Here is a 23,236-nt window from a genome sequence, read left to right on the forward strand (position 1 = left end):
TCATGCTTGATTGTCGTAGTGTACATTGCTGGACATCTTCATGCTTGATGGTCGTAGTATACATTGCAGGACATCTTCATGCTTGATGGTTGTAGTATACATTGCTGGACATCTCCATGCTGGATTGTTGTAGTATACATTGCTGGACATCTCCATGCTGGATTGTTGTAGTATACATTGCTGGACATCATATACATTGTAGGACATCTTCATGCTTGATGGTTGTAGTATACATTGCAGGACATCTTCATGCTTGATGGTTGTAGTTTACATTGCAGGACATTGCTTGAGGACATCAGGACATCATGCTTGATTGTCGTAGTATACATTGCAGGACATCATCATGCTTGATTGTTGTAGTATACATTGCAGGACATCTTCATGCTTGATTGTTGTAGTATACATTGCAGGATTCTTCATGCTTGATTGTTGTAGTATACATTGTAGGATCTCTTCATGCTTGATTGTTGTAGTATACATTGCAGGACACCTTCATGCTTGATTGTTGTAGTATACATTGTAGGACATCTTCATGCTTGATTGTTGTAGTATACATTGCAGGACATCTTCATGCTTGATTGTTGTAGTATACATTGCAGGACATCTTCATGCTTGATTGTCGTAGTATACATTGCAGGGCATCCTCATGCTTGATTGTTGTAGTATACATTGCAAAAGTTTTATATATCCTAAATATATATCTTTCTAAGAATATGTGGTGCAAAAATGAGAGAAAAAGAAGCTAAAGTAACAAAATGGCAGTAGTTTTACGTCAATGGGTCTAAAATCACTTTGTCCACACGTAATTCAATGGGATGTATCCGATTACCATAAGCGTTAGGCATACATGTAATTGGTAAACACAGTCGGCTTGTCATTCGAAAGTGGTAAATGTTTTATATGCATGAATAGGCTATGAATGAATTACAATCCAAGATTTTAATCCTCACTATTCATGCCAGATACAATAATGTACCCGAACTTTACTCTCGTGAATGACAAAGAATTTGAATTCAACAAAACAATCACAATTTATTTTTAAATAACTTTTACATCAAATACTCTTTCAAAATATGCAACAGCAATTTGAAACGCCATTCATGATATGTGAGGCAAACATTTGCGTTTATAACTGACTCTGGAGTATTAGGCAGGAGTTATGGCAAGTTTGCGTGGAATTCTCACATTCTGGAGCGAATTCGAATTCACGCAGCACGTCCAATAAAACACACTGTTCTTAAGTTTGCTTCTGTCAAAAATGTCTTTGTTGTATTGTAAATTGCCTTATCTTGACACCTTGAAACCCTGTCTAGAAATCCACGCAGTCAAAATATTTAAATTTAAAAATCGCATCAGGTGAAACCAATGTCATTGTGTAGGCTAATTGCTACATTAGTTAAATATTAAAATTGGAATTAGCTTATGTTTATGTTAATTCTGTTTTAATAATGTTTATGTTAATTCTGTTCTGTTTTAATAATGTTTATGTTAATTTTGGGCATATTGTTTCATCTAACATGACTAATGAGGATTAAGATCTTAGATAGTGTTTCATTCATGCGTGTTTATAAATATAATAATATACACGCCTAACGCAATACTGTTAGTAATCGGATACATTCCATTGAATTACGTGTGGACAAAGTGATTTTCGACCCAGTGACGTAAAATTACTGCCATTTTGTTACTTTAGCTTCTGTTTCTCTCATTTTTGTACCACATATTCTTAGAAAGATATATATTTAGCTCAATCTTACATCACTTTTATTCATTAAAAATGAAACAAAAATATACAAGTCTAGATCAGTGCCCCATGTTGATGGTGGCACGCAAGACATAAGTATAAACACACACAAATATAAAACATGTTAAAAAACATTGTATAAAAAGGCATAATATAAAAAGACAATCGGAAGAGTAAAGAGAGCCGCCTAAAAACAGACCAGACACCCAGATTAAAGGGGCATTTCGTGATCCACAGCCTCATCCCCCACTTTTCTCAAAAAAAGTTGAGATTTTTATATCACTGGAAACCTCTGGCTACATAATGTTTATGTACAAAATATTTCTTGCAGATTAATTCGTTTAGCAAAAATATCGTGAAATTTCTGGTGCACCGAACGAAATTACAACGCATTGTCTATGGAGCAGTGTAATACACATAATCATGCATAACTCGCGAACGCAAAATCGGAATCAACTGAAATTTTGGGAATATTTATTTTTCGTGGATATCTAATAAAAAAAAAAAATAGAGGATGCTAGGATCACGAAATACTCCTTTAACAATATAAAAATATTAAATTTCTAAAAATGGTGGACAAATCCAGGAAGTATAACACTTTTGAGAATAGCCACTCTAAACTCCGAGAAATGAACCTTCCAAATTGGGTAAAGTTCTTTTGGGCCCACGCTGTATTCACGAGCAGGGAATTCGTACATAGTCAATCTATATTTGAAAGCGTGGTTTAGACCGAGATTACAAAATAGACACTCGAGTGTCTATTCATATACATATCGATCGATTGAAGAAATATTACTTCCAATATAGGCTAGTTTACTTTTATTGAAGTTATTTATTGCTCGAAAGAAATAAGAGGAGAGAGTGGGCGTGGGGAGGGGCCGAGAAAGAGAGAGGGGATCGGAAGATGAAAGGGGGAGAGTAGAGCTCGAGAGTGGAGTGGAATAGTGTGTAGGGGAGCGACTATATCGAGTGTAGGGAAAGAAGCGAAAGGGAGGCGGATACTCTAGGGTAGAGGACGAGAGGGAATAGGGGAAGAGAAGGTAATATAGGTGACTGGAGAAGGTAGCCAAGGTAAGAGGTATGGGTTGTACTTTCCGGGGACAATAAACTAATTCACAATCAAATCATCTCCATCGTCATGCTTCGCTTACATGGCTTATGTCTCATAAAACAAAATCAAAATAATTTTTTTATGACGCTTATACTTCCAGCACCTATGCCTCACCAGTCTTGTTACCGTCATCGCGTGATTGATATAGGCCTACTTATTGTACCAGTGCTTGTCCTTTCTACACTTAATGTGAATTTATTACTCTATCACTGAGCTAAAAGTGGTTGTATTGGTATTTGATCAATGAGGTAGGGGCGCTTTCCTCAACGCAACAAAAGCGCTCTACCTCATTGGGTAAAAAAACTAGTCGCTGTCGCTCAGCTGTCGTTTGGTTTCTAAACAAAAGAGAAACAAAAATCATAACTTGAAACGAGGGACGTTCACGAAGGTCAGGGTTAATACTTTTGATACCAAAAGCATCCTGTTATTATTACATGGATTTAATCTAGGCTTGATTCCAGACGGGCGTAAGTTAATAATATAATAATAGAAACAGCCATGAAGAAAAGAATGAACTGAAAGCATACTTAGTATATCAATCCAATCCACATGCACAGGACAACGAACCTATGAAACCGGGGGTATCTCTTGAGTCATCCCATGGGGCTAGAGTAGAGAGGGGGAAGTCGTTTTTCGGGGGTATCTCTTGAGTCATCCCACACCACTCCACGCCATAAAAAAAAATTCTGCCAGTCAGATTTCCCCAATATGAAATTAAAAAGTAAAATTTTAATTTTAATTCATTAAAGTTTGGCGGAGGCGGGGTTCGAACTCACGGCGGCGGACTGCTTTGGACACACTATACTATGAACCCAGCGCCTTAGACCACTCAGCCACTTGTCTTATTGGAATTTATTTGAAACTTATTTGTAGATATAATCGCAACTTCAACATAGGCCTACCACGTGACAACCAAAGGCAGAAAACGTACCGTATTTTGGAATTTTATTTGCCTAAAAACATTTATGTGTATTATTAGCGATCAATTGTTGTTAACTACGTGTTTTTATACAAAAAAATCCAACAAAAACATGATAACTGGGCGTCTATATGGACAATACATTATATCGATTTTGACACGTGCTTGTGTCTCAGTACATTTCCATGGTCAGTAAAATACTATAGAGGAAAACCTACCATTTTCTTGTATACACGTTCGATGTTTTGATCAAGTATGTGAATATTCGACATTAGACCCAAAATGTTTTTTCAGGAAATAAAAGATTAGATTACCATAAAAACGAAACAGTAATCTTTGGTTGGGTCTAATGTAATATTCACATAGGATTTTCAACGTTTTTTCTATCCTTATTCTTGCTCAATTAAAAAAATATTTTGGCGTATATAAAATTGAAATAAAATTCTCTGCCTGTTAAACGACATCAAATGCGCCATGATTGGGTATCACGAATCGTTATATATGATGTGCAGTTAATATTCATATTTTCTTTTATACAGAGGATGCTTCAGTTTTGACAGGAAAAATATTTTCTTGAAAACCCTCTCACTCGGTTATTTTAAAAAGGTAACCACGCTTCCCTAGAATGTGCAATAAATTAGCATTACAATTTTTCTTATTCTAACAGCAAGCGTTTCTAGAATTTATTATGGCGAAATGGATCCCATGGGGCTAGGGTAGAGAGGGGGAAGTCGTTTGAGTCATCCCATGGGGCTAGGGTAGAGAGGGGAAGTCGTTTTTCGGGGGTATCTCTTGAGTCATCCCATGGGGCTAGGGTAGAGAGGGGGAAGTCGTTTTTTCGGGGGTATCTCTTGAGTCATCCCATGGGGCTAGGGTAGAGAGGGGGAAGTCGTTTTTCGGGGGTATCTCTTGAGTCATCCCATGGGGCTAGGGTAGAGAGGGGGAAGGCGGGGGTATCTCTTGAGTCATCCCATGGGGCTAGGGTAGAGAGGGGGAAGTCGTTTTTCGGGGGTATCTCTTGAGTCATCCCATGGGGCTAGGGTAGAGAGGGGGAAGTCGTTTTTCGGCAATCTTCCTATGGGATTTTCTAAACTTTCAAATTTAAAATTATCCTTGGATGATATCTTTGGTGAAATAAATCAATGCTGCTATGTATAGTATTACCCTGATTATAACAATGACGCTAATAAGAATAACAAAACCAACAACCAATATTTTGTAAATATAATTTGGGAAAAATATTCATATATATGCCGCGCCTAAGACTAGTAGGCCTACAAATGTCTGAATTACATAATGAAAAACCGGGCAAAAATCACTGCAGTCAGAAAGAAAGAACTGAGCAAGAAAGAAGACAGAGAGAACTAGATCTAGCTATAGATCTGAACCTAGCCGTAGCCGTTAAGCAGATATGACCCCTTACTGACCTTTGACGAAATGACCCCTAAACTTTGACCTTCATGGTCATAAACATTTTTCCCATGTTTAGAATGTCATATAAAGGATCACCCCTTTGGGGGTCATAAATATTTTCAATATATTTAAGATGTCATAAGGATTATGGTATCAATTTGCTATGTAATTTGTGGCAGAAGAGGCATTTTGAAGGTTTATTGTCTCCATGACCGGATTAAAAAAATACTACATATGAATTGGGTAATCACAATTTATGTGTGAACATACCGTTACTGTCCTACGTTTTTCTTAGCTAAATTTTTTTTGAATGTATTTCGTTTTAATACCGGAAGTGACCCCTTAATGACCTTTGATCCCAAATCTGTGAGAACCTTATACACACTGGGTAATAACAATGCATGTGTGCAAGTGGTGTCACTGTCCTACGTAATTTGTGAGAGAAGAAGCATTTTAAAGGTATTTCGTTTTATACCGAAAGTGACCCCTTAATGACCGTTGACCCTAAATTTAAAAAAATACCACATATACACAGGGTAACCACAATTTATGTGTGAACATACCGTTACTGTCCTATGTTTTTCTTAGCAAATAAAAATGTTTGAAAGTTTTTCGTTTTATACCGGAAGAGACCCTTTAATGACCTTTGACCCCAAATCTGTGAGGAACCCATAGAGACTGAGTAATAACATGCATGTGTGCAAGTGGCATCATTGTCCTACGTAATTTGTGGGAGAAGATGCATTTTTAGTTGAAATCACGTTTTTGACCCCTGTGACCCCTGCGTGACCTTTGACCCGACGAGTTTCATGTGACATGTAGGGGCATGGTCAATGATTGTTGTGACCAAGTTACGTCAAAATTGAGCAAATGTAATGGTCGACAGAAGAAGAAAGAAGAAGAAGAAAGAACCTGTAAGAAAAAGAACACAGCGTGACAAAATAATGGAATTGGACCACGCAGGGACTCGTACCCAAGTGTTACAGCTCAAAAGTATTACATATCACAGTACGAGTCCAGGGCGCTAACCGATTACGCCATGGATGAGCTTACAAAAAATGTTGACCTGAAAGTGGCTATGTAATTACAGACTGTTATGATAAACAAGCTCATCGCCTCTGTCATGTCGGACGTATCGATGGCGAAACACTTCGTTTTTTGCAATAGTAGCTTCAAATTGGAGTGAAAATGAAATGGGATAGCGAGTAACAGAAAGTTGAGAAATAATGTAGGTAGTTAGATGTCAAAATTAACATTCCACAGTCAATATATCGATAATGTAACAAAACAGTTTTTTTGTCATGCAAGATTCTCGAAAATGTTTACCAAAAACTTCTCAAATTTAATCGGTACTGCATTTGGTCCTGATAAATGGCGAAATTTTTTCTTTGATCGGTTTGTAGCACAGTACAAAAAAGGAGAAAGTAATCACTCCGCGTAGTTTTATACGAGCACACATTTGGAAAATAACAAACAACATGAACACGTTTTTGATCTCGTCAACATGGTGCGTAAAAAGGATGTAAACCAAGGATATTCAAACGGATTCTAACAATTATATGTAAACATAAAAATAATGCAAAGCTATATCCAACGCACCAATGTTTCTCTCACTGGGATATTTAATTGCTGAGAAACCCTGATTTTATACGTTTTATACGTTTCTTGTAGAATCCTTAATTATTGTGATTTACTTGCCTGCGTTGTCTAAATTTGGATTTCTGGAGGCAATCAACTCTAAAAAGTATACTTCGTTGTCTTGAAAGAATCCAGCTTCGATGACAAAGTTGACTTTTTTGTCTCCCGTACTTGTGTATGGCAGCCAGTTTTGTTGATCCACCATTCCCCAGATAGGCGGGATTGTGTCATTCAAAAGAATCTGTATATTCCATCTGCAGGTTGAGAAATGATGTTTTCACATACAAATTACATAGTTATCATCATCATTATAATATTCTTTGCACAATTCAGTCCCTTCTTTTGTTTTAATAAACAGCATATGAGCCATTCCATGTCAACTCCTGGGATGTGCACCGCAGCACCTCTTCAATTGTTTTCTTTTTCTGTGTGGTGGTAGATATTGATGAGAAAGTAAAATCCTGAAAATTTGAGCTTCATACGCTATTTTGTTTTCCCGTGGCATCAATTTGAAATTTAGGGAAATCAGCGTAAAAAATGTGTCGCAACGCGAAAGACGATGTTTGGAGGTCCATAAATGCATAAAGGGAACCCCCTACAACTTTGAAAAGTATGTATCCTGGGGTACTTAATTGTGTAGAGTTTTCAGGATTTTACTTTCTCATCAATATCTACCACCACACAGAAAAAGAAAAAAATTGAAGAGGTGCTGCGGTGCACATCCCAGGAGTTGACATGGAATGGCTCATATGAAACATCATAAAACATTCTTGGCGTTTTTATACAAATTATACATCATGTACATAGGCGGCGGAAGCAGGGGGTGGGGACGCGGAATACATCCCCTAAAGCTGAAAATCATAATAGAAGAAAAATATTGAAGCAAGTGTCCGTGCATCTTACTTTCTGGGCCCAAATAGTGGACAATTGCGAGCACTGGAACATCATATATCAGAACCTTCATTTGGGGCTAAAATAGTCTAAAATTAAACGCGCTTCGTGCGTAAAAAAGTCCCAATAAACAGGAACAAAATATGCTCGTCCCCTGACCCCCACTTAATTTTAATACTTCCTCCTCCACTGATAATTTCTACACAACCTGAACAATAATTATTCATGAAAACGTTACCTGAAATATAAGTCGGCAAAACTAGATCCTGCAAACATCTCTTCTGATTCTACGGCATAGCGATTACTAGGATTACATTTATTGAGGCAATTTAATTTGCAGCTGTGAAGCAATGAACATAAGTAGTTTTATTATTAGTTATCTAATTTATTAACATATTTATCAATGTTCTCAACCGTCTGAGTATAAAAATAAGGTAAAGAAACTTCTAATCTGACTTTACGAGGGGTCAAAGAGGTCGTTCATGTCCGGCGTGAGGAATCTTCCCTCAATCGGGAGGGGACTGTACCACAGCATTTCCAGGACCAACAAGGTAGCGATCAGAAAACTTCCTTGGTCACTCTCCAGTGACATCATTCCAAACTTGTCACATGTCAATTTAGTTCGGCGCCAGACCAGTCGGCCTGATGATGCGTCTCTGATGAGACAAGATACCGTAGTTTAAAAAAATAGTAACTGAGTAACTTAATTATAATTGTCCTTACCCTAATGTTCCTATTGTGCAAGCTAAGATTTACGCTCAATGATTTCAAATAGTTTTTACTAAAAACTAAAAACTTAATGCTATCATGATCTAACATACTTGATACTCATTGAAGGTGGCTCTCCTTCTAAGATTAATTTGATCTGATAAGCTATGGCAATCCGAGTATCCTTCTTAACGACCACTTTGATTTCATACTCCATATCGTAGTACATTGAGCTGGTATTGAGGAGTAAGTTGTCGCCAGTTTGGCTTATCCGTCCTGAAAAACAAATATTTAACATATGGCATACATTTATTTGTATCATTCACTTTACATAAATCTACCAAAAAACGTTGACAACGAAAAGAAAGCAGCAAGTTTAAAAGTCCCCACCTCTGCTCACTTTTTGAAACATGGTCCCAGTTGTAAAAGGTTGTGATTTAACTTTATCATAGTATCAACTTAAAACATTTTCAGAAGTGTTATGTATCTTTCATGTGCAAATGCGATATTAATTTGTAAGCTTTATGGATCAACAAGAAAGGATATTATTTGCTCTTGTTATTGCATGATAAGCCTATAATATATATTTTGTCAAGATGATGTTTCGTTGACATTGTAGCGTCATATGGAGAATGTTGGCATTTATTTTTGGTTTTACTGGATAGGCGACTTATATCGGTAAACTACGCAATGGAAAATGTTTAGTTTAAGGAAATCAAAAGGGGTTTCAAAGACTTTTTCTGTGTTAGGCTAATTATGTACAGTTTTACATGAAGAATAAACCAAACTACTATTAGACAAGGGTTTAAAACATCTCACGAGGTCCAATTCCAATTTTTGTTTGTGTGCGTTGTGTGGTCATTAATCAAAGTTGTTTGGGTAGATAAATGACCCGCTATCGCCTAATCGTATCACACATTTACTGAACTGAACTGTTACATGCAATATACATTAAATCACTATGGAAATATGCTCACCTCCAGGTAGTGGAATATCACCCGTTTCCGAAAGTCCAAAACATCCATATTGATCCCCCGGTTTCTGTGCGTCCACAAAAAGTTGATTTACCGTACCATTTGCTGACTTTTTATCATAATACTCGTTCCACTCCTCAAATGTTTCTACCTCATCAATCACCGTTGTACCATTAATCGTTTTTTGCCAGTACTTCTTACGGCGACAAAACCAGGTGAACTCAAATCCCTCTTTCCTTGCTTCGCCAGTTTTGTCTGGATCGTATGTTTCACTGATTGCATCTATGATATCGTAGCTGTTCCATCCTGCCGTTCTATAATAGCCACCTGCAATCTTGGCAACTAAAGGAGATTTGGTAATGTATATGTAGGTCTCTTCAATGGTAAATATGCCAACCTCTTCTGACATGGAGACATTCACCTCGAATCGATACTTACCGTATTCAAACACAGGGCCTCGGATTGCTAGATCGCGCAATGACGCTCCTTCTAAAATAGTCGCATTGCTTAATTTATCATTGTAAAACTCCTCTTCTCCAGTTCCTAAGTCGATCACCTTGTAAATGCGCCAGGAAAACCAAACTGATTTGCTAGACTTACATTTGGGTTTAATTCTGGAACTAACAATAGCTGTTTCCGATGCTTTGAATTGTCTGTAGCCATCCGTACAAGGAAAATGTGGATTGCATTTTTTTTCTTCAAAAAGGACCTCGGGTGGGAAACAATCGGGTTTAAGAACTACTTGCAATAGCGTTCCGGTAATGGAAGACACCAAATTGGAAGCCGTGATCTGTATTGAGTAAGTTCCAATGGTCATGAAGTGATTTGTGACGTTGATTTTGACGTCTTCTCCATCTCTTTGGTTTAGCCACATCGCCATGGTATCAATTTCTTGAAATCTTAAAAAAGCGTCTGCAAAGTCATCTGGATATTGCCGTGTACATGAACTCTCATCGCCGTAGAATGCTTTGCTGTTGATCGGTGTTCCCGAGTCTCTGAAGTCGATTCGGTAGCATACACCTGTACCGACATTGCCAGGTAAGATTTGAAAGTCAAAGGTCGTGTTTGTAGGTAATGGTCCAAATCCCCGAAGCTCAACTGACGTCACAGGAGCTTCGACAACAACTTCTGTCTCTATATGCTTCCAATCAACTGGATTAGAAACATTAACAGACACAGAGTAAGCTCCAGGGTTTGATACCAATACACAGCCCTTGGTTCTGTTGTGGTAATCAAAGAATCAGGACCATCACCAAAATCCCATTCATAACTTAGATCAGTACCAGTAGCATAAGAAACTGTCAGCAGTGATGCTTTGTCCAAAGGTACCGCTATTATGCCAGCCTCAGTAAAGTGGTCGATGTCAAATGCTGCATCTGGTGTACCGGATGGAGGCAGCACGCCTGTTGTAAACTTCACATTCATCGCAACATCTGAGATCTCCTCGTAAACAAATACTTCGTATGATTCAGTTACCGATGTGGCTACATTTGCTACGTAAATTGTTATAGTGTATACACCGGCTTCAGAGTAGAAATACGTGAGTGTCCTTCCAAGTTTCTCCGTTTGTGTATCTTTGTCATCGGTTTCGTCTATTTGTAATAGGAAATCCGTTAACTGATCAAATACTGAAGCTCCGTCTCCAAAGTCGACTGTGATGCTAGCATCTGGGGGAACGGCAACGTTTCTGTCAATAAAGACGTCTACAGGAACCGCGCTTTCTCTAGGAACCTGAGCTGTCAACATGTTTAGTTTCCTTGCGGCTAACCGAATGCCTTCGACAGGGAGTACTATTTCTATTTCATTGGATAAAGTATACGAAACAGTGCCAACCGTGTTCTGAGCAGTTACAGTGACCAGGTAAAAGGCGTTAACTGTCCATGAGTGAGTAAGCTCAACTCCTCCTTCAGATATCGTGAAATCATCTTGTTTCCCATCACCGTAAGACACCGTATATGTAATTCGTGATCCCCATATATTTACAATTTCAAATGACAATACTTCATCGACAACTCCGAAAGGATTTCCAGTGGGCACAATTTGCAGACCTTGAATAGGCTTGTCAACATCTACAGTTGTAGTGCCTGTGATAAAGCTAAGTTTGTTGTAAGCGTGCCACGATATTTGAAAAGTTCCAAACTCGCTGACCTGGATCGATTCCACGAAAGGGTATGTTTCCTCGTCAGCTATTACTTGTGAATGAGTGAATGACATTGGTCCTGATATCGTATAGTTTACAGTCACACCTGTAGGCTGTAATTCTCCATTGAAATCAAGACTGAAGTCGATATTTGATGTACCGCTAATAGCAGATAATTCAAAGAAAGGATTAGTGGCAGTTATCAGAAGAGGATCAACTGGATACTGAACATAAAGTACAACATCGTATGTGACACTGCTGACGTCATTCCACATATTGACTTGTACCAAATAGGTTCCAGGGATGGTGTAATCGTGAGTCGTCATGTAATTGTCACCATTGGTACGGTTGAGTTCTTCAATAAATTCATACAGTAGTGAAGAGCCGTCTCCAAAATCGATGGTTAAATTGCAACGTGATGCTGAGAGTGCATCAATCGTGAGTGTTAACGCGTTAGGTGGAATGAATATCACCTGTGACGGGACCACTTGGAAGTCTCGTATCCCATATACTACAATGTGGCAATGCAGTATCGTCAAAGTGCTCACTAGGTTATAACCAGTAACGGAAAAACAGTACTCAGCAGCCTGAAGGTAATGCGTAAAAGATTCGATGTAGCATGTTCCATTGTAGGTGTTCGTTGCACATATCGTAGGTTCAGCCATATCTGATGAGAGAATGGTCACTGTAACGTCGGTCCCATCGTCAAAGAAATACGGAATTTCTCCCGTCACTTCAAATGCGGTGGGTTCTGTAGGTGTCGTGCGTAAATTAACCACGGGTTTTTGAATGTATACCGAAGCGTTCAGAGTTGATTCGCTGACGTTATTGAATGCTCTGATTGTAACGGGAACGACGGTCACTTTATCCACATGGAAAGCCAACAATCCGTCAATGGTTGTATCTATGGAAAATGAATAATGCAGACAAAATTAAACAAGATGATGAAAAAGCTTGTCAGACCCTATTCGCCGTAGAAGTGATGATGTAACAGGATTAACTACCATAGCAATAGGTTAAAACAATATTTGAATATATCGCCCTGCATAAATCGTGAATTTCAAAAAATGAAAATTATTTGATATCAGAAAGACATTCTTCGTATTCAGAATGCAATTCGATATGTCTGATGGGCTCTCATGGACACAATAGAACAAAAGACCCTTCAGTGCGTTGGTTAAGACGCATTGTGCGAAGCACTATTATGCAGATGATGTCACAGGTATTGTCCCGCTATCGATCGAGTGAACTTACGGACTCGCAGTATGTTCATTCAATCGATTCGCCATAAAAATAGTGATGTAATAGGAATAACTACCAAAGCAATGGGTTTACACTATATTTGCATGTATTGGCTTGCACGTATGTTTCTATCGCACCTGAAAGACTAGTGTCTTTGAAAAGGATTGAATACAATGATGAGTGCGACCTGCTTATAGTGCAGGGTAATTGCTATGGTGACTAATCCTCTTACATCACTACTTCTACGGAAAATATAGCCTGACATTTCTCTGCACAGTGCATACACTCCGACTTATAACTAAAACTCGTAATAACACACCCGCATAAGTCTATGAGAGAGTATAAGGAGTGTAGTGTTTATGTATGGGGGAGGGGTGTTCGAGCCCCATAAATAAGCAAAAATATTGCCCATTACCCCTCCCCCTACAAAAACATCCACTCAATTGACAATTTAGACCCATCCCCAAAAGAAATTTAGAAAAAACCACAGTGGAAAGAAGCGCCATGAAGAAATAATTATGTTTTTTTAAATAATTTAAGAGCTTTTGAGATGTTATTGCGTGTTTTCTAAAATTATGGGTCTCCAATTAAAATAACATGGTTTACATATATATCAGGTAGAAGATGAAAGTCAGCATGCAAAACAACAAACGTGGTCCCATCTTTCAGATGTATGAAACGAATTTGCCACGATAGACTATTTAAAATATCAGATGAAACCGCCAAACCTCTAAAATCTATAATCAACTGCTTGAAATAAATTCCCATTCACCTTTCCTGCACAATGTACGAGGATCCGGTACATCGCAATATTCCCATATAGGTAATAAATTAGTCGTGTAACACCAGGCTCTCCCATTGTTGCTTGGATCTCTGCAAAAGCTATGATCACCTAAAAAGTTATTAGGATAATTTTCGAGTGTGTAGGTGTGTGGATGTGGTGACTGCGTTGTCCATTTCTGGCATGTTCTGCCATTTTCTGTCGTGGAAAGGTAGCCATGGTAGTCTGACTCGTCCACATTTAAAAAACATTCAGCATCTTGAATTAGATGAAAGAAATTTGAAAAGTAGAAAAATATCATTTATCTACCTTGTATTAAATGCATTTGGAAGCCAAGTTTGTGAAGCTGATCTAAGTTTTTGCAACCATACATGTATATATATATGAACGTTAGCTACAGACGAAACAATGGAGTCTTGAACAATCAGCATTTTCATCCACATTCCCCATTTTAACAGTTCAAATGACCAAGAGAAATGTTTGTTTTTGAATATTATGTTGTTTGTTAATATTGTAAAAAAAAAATCTTATTCCTAGCATGAAAGTTCATCTATATTAGTAAACCATATATAGAAAGATTTTAATGTTATTGTTAAAAAAGGCGTGCTAAAACAATGGTTGTATTTCCAAAATAATGAAATCATGGGATTCATAATGCAAAATCAGCGAAGCTTTTAAAACGCATTTTCATAATCGTTACACTTGCTTGCTACTTTAATAGGAAAATCTAATCTCTAACAAAACCAGGCCATATAATTGGAACAGGAAGTTTACATGTATTTTAATTTCAATTAGTGGGTTTTTAGCGGGTTCGCTGTCGAACCCGCTAAAAACCCGCTAATTGTTATGAATTCCCGTCGTAATAAAAGCCTATCCCACAATTTAATTGAATTTTGTTTTATGTACAGCTACATATATATGTAATTTACAAAAGCTTCCTAAAAGACTGACTTTCAATCAGTGACGTGCCTGACAACTCAAAGAAAAAAGAAAAGGACATTGTCCATGTTCTTAGTTCTATTTAAATACGCACACATCAGTAAACCCTTTGATTTGGTTATAAAATTGTTCAACTTTTCGCGCACTTTGCAAAAACTGAACATTATGTATATAAACTTTCACTTCAAATGGTATGAAATTGAAAGTCCAGGCACCACTGCTTTCAATTTAGTATGAACTTAAATGTCATATTAAGGCGACGCGATCTTTTGTTGGTCGAAGCAACCAAAAAAAAAATCGATTTTCATTGTCTAAATCAATATATTATTGAAAAATAACACTTTGATGTTTTGCAAAAGTTCATTCTACAAATCATATACTTAATAAACATTGCTTGATTTATTGTGTTTAAAGAGTTATGTACATTTTACAAAAGTGTTGTTGTTTCAGTCCTCTTTACAACAGAACTCAAGAACCACAGGACCTACAAAGTATATCTGTGATATTTAAATTCTTCTACTCACTCGCTATGACATGATCAATGCAATTTTTTCCCAACCTCACTACCATTCGCAAGATGCTGTGAACTACCAAATCGCAACAGTTTAAAATAGTTGCTAACCTTAACTTCTAACGCTTAATAGGATACCTGTTCGGTAATCGCTCCCCATTTTCTTCCCCTTTACCTTCCATCATGTCGCATCCAAGTAGTTCAAATCTGAGACAAATCATTCCAACCCATTCCATTGGTCGTAGCTTGACATATCTAGCTCTCACTGGCCTGTCAAAGAGTTGCGTTACAGGTGTATTTCGATCGGAATTAGCTTCAAATATTTGTCTAGCATTGTTGCTGTCTCTGACATATTCCAAAGTATCCGCTGAATTCATTGAGAAATCCACACTATATTTAGTTACCCATCTATCATAGCTAGCGCAACCTTGGGTGATGACACCGCTTATATACTGGTATCGTACCAAGTCGATTTGGACCCATTGATTCACGTCGTTGGTGGCAGCACACCAGCTGTATGCCGGTGTGTGTAAACGGGCCTTTACGGCTGCGTAGTCCTCAAAGAAGGCAAAGTATGATGTTGAAGCTGTGAGCTGGGAGTTCGGTACTACGTTACTGTCTGCTATCCCTTGTACTACGTCATTGCCGCAATGTCCTGTAATGTCATGATGATATAAACACCATAATTAAGTCAATTTAAAAATTACTTTACAAATGAGAACATTTAATAGGGCGATATTTATTTTAAGTATTGTTTGCATATATTTACAAGTGGTTGAGACTTGTATTATAGTGCCGATATATTAATGAAAAGTTAATAACAAAAAATAAAAACAAACAAAATTAATGATCATTATGAAATTCAATTATTATGAACAAAAGTGTTTAGATATATCTTTGAGAAAATTTATTTAAAAAAAAGAAAAATCAGTTTTAAAATAGCTCAAAATGGGCAAGTACCATAGGGGCCCGAGTAATAGGCTCCATCGCCCATATTAAAAGTATCCCGGAGACTATAATTTAATAGTATATGACTTTGATTGCTCAAACTGAAGTTATTAATAATGGTGATTTCTTTATATATATAAAATGTTACAACTATAGAAACAGTAGTGTAAAAGACCAGTTCGTATATATTACCTTCAATTTCATACACCCTATTTCTTAAACCTCCTCCGCATTGGCTATTCTCGTCTCCACTGCATGCCATGTTGCATTCTTCATCGGGACGTTGACTATAAACAACCGTGTCTATTTCTGCATTGCTACAGTAACATTCTAGGCCATATTGCAAGCTAGCAAAACGCATTCCGAGTGAAAGACAATGATCAAAACACATGGTATGGGTCATATAAGGTGATTGAATAGAGCCGACCGGTAAACCACGGTTTGTATCATCATCAACAAAGCATCCTACGTAAAACTGACCTGAAAATATACAAATACAATGCTATTATTTCCATGCTTTATATTTTCAGCCTTTACCTCAAGTTATTACTACCATCGATAAAAGAAAGTTTAAGTAAGATGCCATGATTCTATATAATAAAAATCAATTAAATGATGAAATCCCGGGATGAAATGTTCTCTAGGTGCAAGGATTGCGTCAGTCCCAGTCACAAGGACACATTTTTCCGTGCTAAATTTGTGTCTGATTACACGCATTTTTCAACCGATCACTGGTGAGTGGAGCATTGTTTTTATTTTGTTTCTTTTTTGTATATTAAGCGCAATTGTGGCAATAGTCTACCCGAATTTACGAAGTCAATAAACATAATGATGTATGAACACTCTTCAGAACAGCTCTAATTGGCCAAGCAAGTGGTTAACTGCAACTTGACAATGAAAAACAGAAACTACAGTATATTGCGTTAGTGACAAATATGCCAAAGGCGCATGACATAGGGTGATAAAAACATGAGAATAACATCAAATACAAATAAAAATACAACTGGAGGTTGTGGTATATTGGATTACCTGTCAAATGAGACCATACTACAAGCATATTACTAATGACTAATTAGTCCGAATCAATATTCGGACTAGCGCAATGTTTCACAGATTCGGACTAGCACACTAAATATAATGTTTCACAGATTCGGACTAGCGCTTTGGTTCACAGATTCGGATAGCCCTCGTATTTCGTATTCAGATATGCCATAATTAATTTGTATTATATCGCGAATTTAAAAAAAAATCAAAATTATTTAATATCAGAAGGACATTCCTCGTACTGGACCCTGGCAGCCCTTGCTTGCTGGTCTAATTTACTGTTCTTATTTTATTGAAATTCCTAATAAATAAATAAACATCCTTCTTGTAGTAAGGTCTGATTTTTGCACACTTCCATTGATCTGGCATGTGTCCTCAGTCGAAACACAATTGGAAGACGAGAGCCGGAGTTGCCAGCTTTAGAGCAGCCATTTCGAACACGAGGGCTAGTCTCTCTCTGTGTCAGGTGGCGCTGTGTAGCGCTGCTGTGGTCTTCACAAGAGTACGCCATCTCACTCGATCTGATGCCAAGTGCGTTGCACCTTGCATTCCCTGGTTAGAAACCAGCTTCACGTCATTAGTCCAAGATGTTGGTGGACGTCCTCTTCCTCGTTTGCCTTCCATAGCCCCTTGCAAAATCTGTTTTTTACACCTCCATGTTTCCTGACAATATGGCCAAAGTACTTCAGCTTTCTCTCCATTATGCCGCTTCTGATGGTTAGACTAGTACCAATCTTGTCGAGGATCCAGGAATTTGTTCTCCTGTCTTTCCATGTCACTCGTAGAAGCCTCCGGTAACACCACATCTCAAAAGCATCTACTCTTTTCCTATCATTCTTGGTCATAGCCCAAGACTCGCATCCATAAGTGGCAATGGAAAACACAGTTGCACGAAGTAGGCGTACCTTGAGGTCAATGGATAGGCCTCTGCTTTTCCATATGCTTGACATGCCCTGCACAGTTGTCCTTGCAATAGCCAGTCTTCTCTTAATTTCAGTTGTGCTGTCACCACTGTTGTTAGTATATGAGCTTAATCTTCTGAAGTGTACTTTCTGTATGTTTGTCCGTTGGCCTTTAGCATATGAATTTTGACCTGTCTTCTATCTGCGGGCTATCTACTACCACCAACTTTCGGAGCCAGTCTGGAATCCAAATGGAGGTGTATTTATTTCTGGCCGGGACGGGACACAATGTGCTTTAGAGCATTAACCATCTTCTCCACATGAGACTTCTGCTTCAGTACCTTCTCAAATTCTTAGACTATTCTTCATTCCACCATTCAGGATGGTTTACAAAATGAGCGAGCAGGCGTATGTTTTTAGAGCCATATCTTTCATGGAGGAGATGCATCAAGGGCAACTTTGATAGGTACCAATGTTATAATCTATCTCAGTTGGAGTGAAGAGATTAGGTGCATCTGTCAAGATCAAGCTATCATCAGGAATGGAGTTGTTACGCTTGGCTTCAATGATGAGAAGTAGATCAGGCTTAGATATTGATCTGAACCCTTGCTTCTAAATGGCCTTTATATCAGCCATTATATTCATTGTCCTAAATCTTGGTCGAGGGATGTTTCCATTCGAATCATTTACATGCGATTAGTGCATTTTCGAAGCTTCCTTCTAACATTCGTTACTTTGCAGAAGAGAATCTTTAGCTCCATTAGTATAGTCTATTCCGTCATATATCAGACGCAGCAAAATGCCTGAACATGTATCTTATAATGTAGATGAACAGTCAGTTGCAATAACGTTCAATCTCATCAGCTATGTCTCGTTGTATAAGTGGCTACAAGTCAGCACTCTGTTGTTGCACTAAATCAGCTCTACCTTGTACAATGCAGGGATATTGTAGGCTATGAAAATCCCATGAAAGCGATGTCGATAGACGAAAGCGATGACACTAGTTTTAATGAGTAATAGATTAAATTGACCATGTCAATCGAGTCATTGCAGCCGTATTATTATTATTATTATTATTATTATTATTATTATTATTATTATTATTATTATTATTATTATTATTATTATTATTATTAATTAATTAATTAATGACGAAATTCTGAAATCCCTCGGTTAATACGAAAATGAATACAAATTCGATCTCATCAACTAAAACTTACTGTCATATGTAGCTCGCAAATTATCAATGTTCCAGGTGTTTGCCGTAATAGTGGTGTTGGTGCTCCACTGGTCTCCCGGCATATCAAGGGTAAAATTATATAACGTATTGCTTGTGTCATCGCTTTCAAATACACGTACTTCAAAAGCAACGTCCGTACCTTGAAATGACAGAAGAAAAAGGAATAATTAGTTAAGTATGATTTTAATGTAAACTTTTGATGCAAACACAAAGAATTAATTCCTACCTCGATATTTTCAGATGATACTCCATCTTTCTTCAGCGAGTGATTGACTGTATCAGGTCGTGATCTGTTTGACCTTTGATCTAATAACAGACTCGTCTTTGTTGAGAGATGGTTGGTTGGCTTTGATATGAACATCTTCTTTGACTCCACGTTGGAACCACCAACTATCCCTGTCGAATATGTGAACTTTGTAAAAATCCACAAAATGCTCAGGAGACTCTATGTGGATGTGGTTTGAGACCTCTGATCAGTGGCGGCGCCAGGAATTTTTTCGGGGGGGGGGCATGGTTGGGGGAAGTGAATTTCAGGGGGGGGCAAAATTGCCGCAAAATGTGGAAATGTACGTGATTCGGGGATTTGCCTGAAAAGTAGGGGGGGGGCAGCGCCGCCACTGCCTCTGATGATGTACTGCTGGGCATCCTATGTTCTTAAAACCGTGTTTTCAAAGAGCGCTCAGTTTCGCCAATATAGGCTTCTTTTCACTGCCCAGTTACAGTTTTGCCCTGGCACGGGATGTAATATACCGGACCTGTAATGTCATTTTTATCGGTCTTGTCCTTGGGTGACCCGATGATTTGTCTTATTGTACTAATGGGTTTGAAGAACACGCTAACACCGTAATTGGTAGAGGTCCTTGTAAATATTAATCAGACCAGTTGTTGACCAATCCTGAAAAAGGATCAAGCTGGTTTTCGAAAAGGAAATCTTGAGAAAAATGATGGAAGGAGCCAGGAAACAGCAGTTATACATTCATTGTATATTTTTATATTCATTGATTTTCAAAAAGCCTTCGAATACATTGACAGAGACATGATCTCCGATATTTTGAGACATTATGACTGAGAAATTTGAAGTTACCACAAGGGTACTTCTGTGAGATGTACTTGTCCCATTTCTCTTTGTTATCATCATCGACTTTCTGCTGAAGAAAGCTGAAGAAAGACATGGCTTTGTCACTCATCCAAGAAGATCTAGGAGGGAGCCTGCGAAGTTTCGAATGATCTTGACTTGCTTAAATAAAAAAATATTTTGGCGTATATAAAAATGAAATAAAATTCATTTTTTTAGCAGCATTCTAGAAACACTTGTCGTTTGGCGAAAAAAAAGGAGTAGTGCTTAACATAATAGCTTTAGTGTAGAAATAACTATTTGGAATTTGAGCCTATCGATCTAACAGTATTGTATAAAGAATTACAAACATGCAGTTAGATATGATATACACTTTTATTAAAATGCATATTATATTCGTATTAAAAAAATCGCAATATTATTTTTTGACAAAGATTCCACATATTCGGATTTGAAAAGTGATAGTTATAAACAAGTGTACTATAGCCAGCATATGCCATGTATGCATGTGAAGGAGAATATCGTTATTGTGAAAACGTTCTGGGGGAAATGTTCCATTACACCTGTACAGTTCATCCAAATTGCTTGTAGACTTGTTTAAGATATGTTTTTGATCTATTTGCTTAGAATATAGATATATTTATGTGTGATTTGACCTTCGACCCGTTTGTTCATAACTTTGAAACGCGAAGTCGACATACAGGTATATTGTGGAATTTATTTTAACAAAATTTAAGCAACTTTGAATTTTGCCCCTGTATAAACTTTGACCTTGGATTGCACAAATGGCTAATGTTCGCTACCGATCTTTTCATAATAATGGTCCCTAGGAGAGTTTACGCCAATTCTGTGGCATGTATCACATTGGGCTCAATTGCTTCGCTACTCTGCTGAACTATTGCGCGAAATATGCATATAGATGGTCAGAATTTAGTCGGCCACGACTGGGTCCCCGGTGCACCAAACTGGTGTTGTGACTACCCATTTGGGTGGATTATGTTGTATTGTGCTGTAAACTTTCATCATTCTATTGTCTACGTGTAACACGGGTGATGAAATACAGTATAAAATCCCCGCCTAGGACGCATTATTTCATATTTTAGATGGGATATACCCGACAGGGACCCAGCTAAGGCTGCCATTGAGGTATAGGAATGCGTACATTGGATTCGTCTGTAAGAAAATGTTGCACTTGCTTGTAAATCACCCAAAAAAAGTCTGGTAAGTTTAAGTCATATGACGTGAATGTTTACCAGGACATATTTCTCGTATAATTTGCAATGTCCTTTTCAAATTAAAAATATTGATACGAAATCGACACAAAATTAAACAATAATATGATCCTCATGATTACAGTCTGAAAAACTTCGCACTTTGCAGGTTTATTTACATGGTGTTGCACAACATTTTATCCCGTAATGTTCATCCGAATCTAGCCGGTACTATGTGATGCTTAATTAGAATAATTATGTTGTGTTACGTAACAAGTGGGTGCAAACATAAAACACTTTTTCTTCTGATACCTTGTGTGTAGAACCAGTATCCTTTAGTGTCTTCCCCAAATGAGGTCGGCTCAATCCCCATAACTGGCCCTGGGGTCAAGTGCGAAGAATCGGTCCATTGGAATCCGTATATTGGATCTTCTACTTTAATTTCTTTCTGCAATGTGTAATGATAAAATGGACATAGAAATTCGATGAAGCCTGCATAATGGAAATAGGAATGGTATTATCAGGGATGATAGCGGCCTGAAGTGACTTTGCAGGAAAAGTCTGAAAATGTGCGCAAATTTGGGCTATAAAGTCTCAAAACGGGCTAAATATAGATAAAAATGCGGACATTAGAATTAACAAAAAGTAGGAAATCCTATTGCAGGAAACCTAGCATCCCTATATTATTATGGAAAGTAAATCATGCAGAAAAATCGCAACCCATGCAAGCTCATCCTCTCTATTCTATTGACAAATCCAACGGGCCAAGTGATTGTCAGAATTCATTCGATCATTCACGTGTCCCCTCCACACCAAAATGTTGTTGTGACCGCCCAATTGGGTGTTTTAAAGCATACAAATCGATGTTATATTGCACTGTGTTGAAAACCTCGGGTGATGGAATTTCCCATCTAGGAAGGGTGTGGGAATTTAGAGTTACAACGTGACTGAAATTGGGCTGTTCAGGAATGCTAATTTCAAGAGTTTAGAGGAGCTACCCCGTGCAGAGTAGAGTATTGAGGCAATCTTGTGTTTAATTTTGGTTCATTTTGACGGATAGAATTGTAAGATATGACCTTAGTGTATATTATAAGGTCTTTATGCTTAAATGAAGGGGAACTTTATTATTGTCCTTACCGAGAACAACCTGTCACCATAGGGATGTTGTGCGGTAACACTCAGGTTGTAGAAGCCATGTGTGGTCCATGTGTGGTTGACGGCTTCTGACTCGTTGTATAAGATAATCCCATCGCCAAAATCCCACGCAAACGAAAACGCAAAATCGTACACAGTGGCTATCAGATCCACGCTTTCATTGGTAGAAACTTAGAAGTAAAAGATATAGTCAGAGGAACGAATCTGATCAAAATACAATAATTTTGTTTACGCATACTGAGCTGAAATGTAAAAGATCTTTTAGGATAAAATGAGGGAGTATGTTTTCCCATTTGAGCGTAGGCCTAGCAATGTTTGTCTTTAGAATTGTGTTAGAATAATAGTATAATATTGTGGATCCAATGCACTTGTCTACATGCTTATGACACATGCGGTATTCAGTTAATATGGACCCACAATTGACAATCTGTTATTTCAGCATGTATCGATAGCCTCTATTGTATATTGAGTTGCATACATTAATTCACTTTCAAAGTACATACTTATTGTACTTAATGAAACGTTTAAAAATCTGTACCATTTGTTTTCATCTCATTATTATAAAACAAATAAGTTGTTCTTCAGATGACACGAGTATGGTTAGGTTCACGCTGTCTGCAGGTGTTCAAACTAGAGTATTAGGTGATGGG

The 23,236-nt window shown here is 37.7% G+C and overlaps 2 protein-coding genes across 2 annotated transcripts in view; both read right to left on the minus strand.

Annotated features, from left to right (window-relative positions):
• On the minus strand, positions 1-10,529 carry LOC140164008 (polycystin-1-related protein-like). The gene is made up of 5 exons (XM_072187296.1): positions 9,402-10,529; positions 8,538-8,700; positions 7,955-8,056; positions 6,882-7,079; positions 1-214 (listed from the first exon to the last, which is right to left on the minus strand). Exons 1-5 carry the CDS (start codon positions 10,276-10,278, stop codon positions 1-3), a joined length of 1,554 nt encoding a protein of 517 aa, XP_072043397.1. The 5' UTR covers positions 10,279-10,529.
• LOC140164021 (uncharacterized) overlaps positions 10,529-23,236 on the minus strand; it is a 22,667-nt gene continuing 9,959 nt past the window's right edge. The window contains exons 6-12 of the mRNA XM_072187301.1: positions 22,569-22,756; positions 21,744-21,879; positions 19,126-19,284; positions 16,152-16,439; positions 15,187-15,666; positions 13,553-13,819; positions 10,529-12,442 (exon numbers count right to left, since the gene is read on the minus strand). Of these exons, the coding sequence (XP_072043402.1) occupies positions 10,533-12,442; positions 13,553-13,819; positions 15,187-15,666; positions 16,152-16,439; positions 19,126-19,284; positions 21,744-21,879; positions 22,569-22,756 (3,428 nt within the window). The 3' untranslated portion in view covers positions 10,529-10,532. The remainder of the gene's footprint in view (positions 12,443-13,552; positions 13,820-15,186; positions 15,667-16,151; positions 16,440-19,125; positions 19,285-21,743; positions 21,880-22,568; positions 22,757-23,236) is intronic.

The sequence above is a fragment of the Amphiura filiformis genome, chromosome 1 (assembly GCF_039555335.1).
Source record: "Amphiura filiformis chromosome 1, Afil_fr2py, whole genome shotgun sequence".
NCBI classification, from domain to species: domain Eukaryota; kingdom Metazoa; phylum Echinodermata; class Ophiuroidea; order Amphilepidida; family Amphiuridae; genus Amphiura; species Amphiura filiformis.